The sequence below is a fragment of the Copadichromis virginalis genome, linkage group LG16 (assembly GCF_057382275.1).
Source record: "Copadichromis virginalis isolate Kocher_CV1m ecotype Utaka linkage group LG16, C_Virginalis_male_GT1.1, whole genome shotgun sequence".
NCBI classification, from domain to species: domain Eukaryota; kingdom Metazoa; phylum Chordata; class Actinopteri; order Cichliformes; family Cichlidae; genus Copadichromis; species Copadichromis virginalis.
The window spans coordinates 30,564,925-30,571,095 of NC_140633.1; the positions used below are offsets into that span (position 1 = coordinate 30,564,925).

Genomic DNA, 6,171 nt, shown 5'->3' on the forward strand with positions numbered 1-6,171 from the left:
AAGTAATCAATGAATCAGCGGATCGTAAGTCCTGAGGAAGGGAATTCCACAGTCTGGCGGCCACAGTAGCAAAAGCTCTATCACCCCTAGTTTTCAGTCTCGTATACTGAATGACAAGTAGGCCCTGACTACTCGACCTCAGAGACCTACTAGGGGCATAGGGCTGTAAAAGTTCAATGATATATGGTGGTGCTTGTTGTTGAAGAGCCTTGAAAGTTAAAACCAAAATCTTAAACTGGACTCTAAATTCAACAGGAAGCCAATGTAACTGCATGAGCAACGGTGTTATATGTGAAAATTTAGAAGCTTTCGTCAAAAGTCTTGCTGCAGCATTCTGAACGATCTGCAGACGCTCCAAAGAACCTTTATTTAAACAAGTAAACAGGGAATTGCAATAGTCCAGTCGTGAAGAGATAAAAGCATGAATAACAATCTCCAGTTCGGTATAGGATATAATAGAGCTCAATTTAGAAATATTTCTTAAATGATAAAAGCAAGACCGAACAAGAGATTTAACATGACTATCTAACGTAAGAGCAGGATCAAGGATAATCCCTAAGTTCCTGACAGATGGTTTTACAAACGTTGAAAGAGGACCAAGAGCATTTATTATACTGGGTATATGTCTATCTGGGGCACATAAGAGGACTTCGGTTTTACTGTCATTTAGTTGGAGGAAGTTTTCAGCCATCCAGCCTTTAATGGTTTCCAAGCACACATTTAAAAGCCGCAGCTTAGAAGCCTCTTCCGGTTTAAAAGATATATAGAGTTGGATATCGTCTGCATAACAATGGTAACAAATATCCTCAAAAGGGCTCAAAATGTGCTGAAGAGGGAGTAAATAAACTAAAAACAGTAATGGCCCTAGCACAGAGCCTTGTGGCACACCAAAAGACAGGGACGCAGAAGATGATCTATACTTAGAAACTGCCACAGAAGAATATCGTTCAGAGAGATACGAGGAGAACCATTTCAATGCAGTCCCAGAGACACCGACCCAGTGTTTCAGCCTGTTAAGTAAAATATAGTGGTCAACAGTATCAAAGGCCGACGTAAGATCCAACATTAAGAGAACAGAACATTTACCTGCATTGCTTTGTAACAAAATGTCATTAGAAACTCTAAGAAGGGCTGTTTCAGTGGAATGAACTTTACGAAAGCCAGATTGAAATTTGTCGAAAATACTATATTTATCTAAAACTGCTGTAAGCTGCTTAGCCACGATCTTCTCTAGAATCTTAGCAATTAACGGAATTTTTGAGATCGGTCTATAATTGCTAGTGAGAGATGGGTCCAGCATAGGCTCTTTTAACAAGGGATGTATAACAGCAGTTTTGAAATAGGCAGGGACTATGCCCGAGGCCAAGGAGGTATTAATTATAGTAAGAATACAGGGACCAGTAGAGTAAAAGACATTTTTAAATAATGATGCAGGTAAAAAATCAAGAGAGCAAGAGGATAATTTTGTTGCACTAACTATTTTTCCCAGCTCTGGTAGTGAAACAAGTGAAAAACCTTCTAAAACAACAGGCCGAGCTGGCGTGGGAGCAGACAGCGCAGACGCTGAAAAAGACAGGTTTTTCCTTATGTTGCTAATTTTTTCTAAAAAGAAAGCAAGAAAAGTTTCACAATCTTCAACAGAAGAAATAATAGCAGCAGGTGGAGCAGGAGTAATAATATTAGTAATAGTATCAAATAAAACTTTAGGATTACCTCTGCTCCTTGCAACCAACTGAGAAAAGTAAGCAGCCCTCGCAACTCTAATAGCATTGTTAAAGGAGGCTAAAAGATCCTTTAAATAGAGGAGATGAACATTTAAGTGAGTTTTCCTCCATAACCGCTCAGTTTTACGACAATTACGTTTTATAAGACGAATGTTGTCATTTAACCAGGGTACAGACTTGGAAACAGGCACAGGTCTCATTTTAATCGGACAGATTTCATCTAAGATCGAAAGACAATGATAATTGAATAGATCTATAGAAAAATCAACATCGTTTTGTGGGGATAATGTTAAATTAAAAACATCAGAGAACTTCTGTGCTGTGGAGGAGTCTAAAGTGCGGGAAATAACTGTCCGATGAACAGGAGACATAGGCTCATAAAAAGACATATTAAAAAAGACACAATAATGGTCAGAAATAAAAATGTCCTTAGAACAGATATAATCAATATTCAGACCCAAAGAAAAAACAAGGTCCAGTGTATGGCCTTTGTTATGTGTGGGGCCAGATACATGTTGGATAAAATGAAAAGAGTCCATGATACTGGTAAAACTCCTAGCAAAGAGGTCGGACTCATCATCAATATGCATATTAAAATCTCCCAAAAGAAGCAATTTAGACAACCTCATAGTAGAGGACAGAAAATCACTAAACTCGGCTAAAAACGAGTTGTTTGGGCCAGGAGGGCGATAGACCAACGCACAGTAAAAAGGATCCTTCTTTCCAATTTTGATGAGCTGCAGTTCAAAAGACAGAAAGTGTCCAACTTTCACTGAACGGCAGTTAAAACGGCTCCGATATGCCACCGCGAGGCCTCCTCCACGACCAGATCCTCGAGGCTGGCTAATGACAGAGAAGCCATTTGGGCACATTTCAATAGTAGACGAATAATCCGACCCCCGTTGCCAGGTCTCAGTCAAGAACAGGAAGTCCAGATTTTTAGAAACAATAAAATCGTTAAGCACAAACGATTTATTCGTCAAAGATCGGGCATTAAAGAGCGCCATAGACAGCGGGGTGAAAACATTGTTGTTGGAAGAAGCTAGAGTTTCTCGAATTAAAGGGCGTAAATTCTCGGGACCAGACCCTTCACGTTCATATATTCCACTCACCGAGGGGATGAAGAGCCAGTCGGCAGGAGAGTCTGGATGAACCCTTCTGAGATAATACGGCCTTGGAGAGCCGGGCCCCCTATATCCAAGTAGGGCCTTGGGAGACAGATTCCTCTCCATATAGCTGTCATGTGCGTAGGCAACGGAAAACGCCCGACATCGCTTTCCAATTCGTCCCCGCCGCCAGAGGAGCCTAAGCTTCACCTGGATGCCCGATCTCTTTCCTCTTCTTCTCCGTAGTCTACGGGGAACGCTGAAAGCGCTGGCCGAAGATCCAGTCACAGGCAAAGGGTGGAAGGTACCAAAGGAGTGCGGAGAAAAGTGTGGAGAATGGAAAGTCCCACAAAAGGAAGGAGAAAAAACATCTTTGGCCGTCATTGACGAACGGATGGATAACAGCGTCAGACGATCGTAGACCAAGGCAGCCAGTACATCATTAAAACAGTTAAAAAAACAGCAGAGTAGAAAGAAAAAACACGACAATAGAGCGAGACCAACTACACCCGGCAGCGGCGAAGCCAAACACAGGCGCCATCATGCCGGAAGCATAGATCTTGCCTTCTGTTTACATTTATTTTCCTTTAAGACACCCAAAACACATTTATTATTATTTATTTCTGTAAATTCAAAAGGTACTTTTACTATAGTCACTTACCAGAGTATTGCTTTGTTGATTTTCAGGGGATTTTTTTTAAATAGATCAACAGAGGTTGAATTCCCAGGTGTGTTTTGTTGTTGAACAAAAGGCAATAATTAAGAGGAGGTGTAGAGGCACAGCAGATAATGATAGAGATGTAGATGCAGTAGCTCTATTTTCTGTACACTCACATATAATCACACACACATATTTTTAAAATGATAAGGCATTTGAGTTCTCTGATCATGGATAATGTGTCTAATGTAAAAAGTTTTGTTCTATTAGGATTTAATGACACGATGAATTTCAGAGTACCCCTCTTCATAATAACTTTACTGCATTATTGTGTGATTCTGTTTTTCAATATCTCTCTTGTGCTGCTCATTGTCTTGGATGAAAGTCTCCATGAACCTATGTACATTTTTCTTAGTAGCTTTTGCATTAATGCACTTTATGGGTCCACAGGTTTCTACCCAAAATTCCTTTCAGACTTACTGTCATCTTTTCATCACATCTCATATGAAGGATGCATGCTACAAGCTTTTATCATGTACTCATTTTCCTCCTGTGATTTGTCCATTTTAGCTGTCATGGCCTTTGACAGGTATCTGGCTATATGTCGACCTCTGCACTACCACTCTTTCATGACTATGAGGAGGCTCTCTCAGCTGGTGTGTTTCTCCTGGCTGACACCTTTCTGCATTTTCTCCATCAATATCCCAATAACATCAAGAATCAAGTTATGTGGTATAAACATTCAGAGAGTCTTATGTCCAGACTGGTTAATTGTTAAACTTGCTTGTCCTGAAGTCAAAAGCAATTTCCTAATGTTGTAAACCTGCTCAACATTTGGCAATAAAACCCTTTCTGATTCTGATTCTGATTCTGATTCTGAAAACCTTTTTAAAAAAAAATACTGGTCCATATGCAACACTTATTGTTTATATATTTCATGGCTTTTTCATAATTTGGATTTACACGCATCTTATTAAAACATGCATGAGGTCCAGTGAAGACAGGGTAAAGTTTATGCAGACATGTGTGCCCCATCTGACCTCTTTGATCATATTTCTCTTTGTAATGGTTTTTCAGTCGATATATGGGCGATTTGACTCCACAGATTCATCTCGAATCTTCCAAAATTTGATTGCTATTGAGCTTCTCACTAGTCTTCCAGTTATGAATCCTCTCATATATGGATTCAAACTCACCAAAATACGAAACAGAATCCTGACTTCAGTTTATCTTAACAGAAAATAACAACACACCCATCCAATATACATTCTGCAAAAAAGAGCAAGAAGGATAATAAATAAAGCTACTTCAAGAGAACCATTAAAATCCACTTTTTATCAAATTAAATATTCTCAAATTTAAAGATTTGGTTGACCTCAGAACTGCGGAAACAATGTACAAAGAAGCGAATAAATCTTTGCCCCACAACATTCAGAACCTGTTCCAAATAAGACCAAATACTCATGACCTGAGAGAAATCCTTATGTTCAGCAAGCCAGTAGTAAGGACAAATGTAAAATATCAGAGCATTGCAGTCAGAGTTAGTGTGTGGAACACCTGTACAGATGAAATCAAGACAAGTACATCAATACAAAAATTCACACGATTATTCAAAAATAATAAATTGCATGAATATAGGAAATCTTCCTCTCAGTGACTGAGTTGTCTAATTGTGTCCTCATTTTTTATAGATCAAGGCCTTATTACCCCAAGCTTAAGTGTTCATTAAGGTGTTTGTCAATAATAATAATAATGGATTGCATTTATATAGCGCTTTCACATAGATATAAAATAAGCTCAGAGAGTAAGCGGGTGTTAAGGACAGGGTGATTAGTTTATGTAAAAATGAAGTTTGTTGTTATTCTGGTTTACATGCTGAAAATGGTTTTATTTGTGTATGTTCAATGTGTTAGACTTGTACATAGTGTAGAATGTTTAGCTTATTTTAGAGTTTAGAAATGTGTTATCATAGAATGTAGAACTATTGTAGAGACATTGATACTGCCCTTAAAGGGGAGGAGCTTCTTCCCCCAGGCTATTCGGGGCCTGAACCAGGTGTAGGACTGGACTCTCCCAAACACGTCACTATAAGACTGGACTCTCACACACGTCACCACACGCACCACCACACATTTCCTATAATCCTATAATTCCTATAATTTATCATCCTTATCTTTATAATCTCTTCTGCTATTTGCACATTCTTTACTGTAAATTCCTAAGTTAATTTGTAAATTTTTGTAGTAAACTGTAAATTGTAAATATTGTAAAACTTTTCTTCTGTCATTTAATGGTCGGGCATTGTACAGCTACAAGCATTTCACCCCCATGTCATACTGTGTATGGTTGTGTGTGTGTGACAAATAAAATTTGAATTTGAATTTGAATTTAAAGTAATAAAGGCCTCACTGTGTTGTGAACTTAGGAGTAGATTGTAGGAGGCCTCTCCCCCACTGAGTGGAAATTCCCCAGAGGATGTTTTAGGGTGGGGGTCTCAACATTTATAACTGGGTAACTGTGGTCTGGAAGGGAGAGGGGTTTTATGACCTCTAGGGAGTTACCTACACCCACAGTGTTTTAACTGTCACGCACACACATCCACACGCACACTCACTCGTGTGCACTCACACATACACACAGGTATGCGTACACAGTCACACACGAGCACTCATATAGGCACGCG

At 39.2% G+C, this 6,171-nt stretch overlaps 1 protein-coding gene across 2 annotated transcripts; it reads left to right on the plus strand.

Moving 5' to 3' along the window:
• Positions 1-3,634: 3,634 nt before the first annotated feature.
• LOC146691076 (olfactory receptor 4B13-like) lies at positions 3,635-4,733 on the plus strand. 2 transcript variants are annotated; one of them, XM_085435423.1, is made up of 3 exons: positions 3,635-3,654; positions 3,700-4,290; positions 4,376-4,733. In XM_085435423.1, exons 2-3 carry the CDS (start codon positions 3,719-3,721, stop codon positions 4,731-4,733), a joined length of 930 nt encoding a protein of 309 aa, XP_085291549.1. In that variant the 5' UTR covers positions 3,635-3,654; positions 3,700-3,718. The 2 variants fall into 2 exon arrangements, with proteins under 2 accessions (XP_085291549.1, XP_085291550.1); XM_085435424.1 differs by lacking the exon at positions 3,635-3,654 and having other exon boundaries at positions 3,710-4,289; positions 4,375-4,733.
• Positions 4,734-6,171: the final 1,438 nt, after the last annotated feature.

What these genes read in the sequence shown, in the direction of transcription:
- LOC146691076 (XM_085435423.1), top strand. Translation starts at nt 3,719, where the DNA reads ATGGATAATGTGTCTAATGTAAAAAGTTTTGTTCTATTAGGATTTAAT. An exon ending in GCTTGTCCTGAAGTCAAAAG is followed by an intron (nt 4,291 to 4,375) that starts CAATTTCCTAAT and finishes TCTGAAAACCTT; the next exon opens with TTTAAAAAAAAATACTGGTC.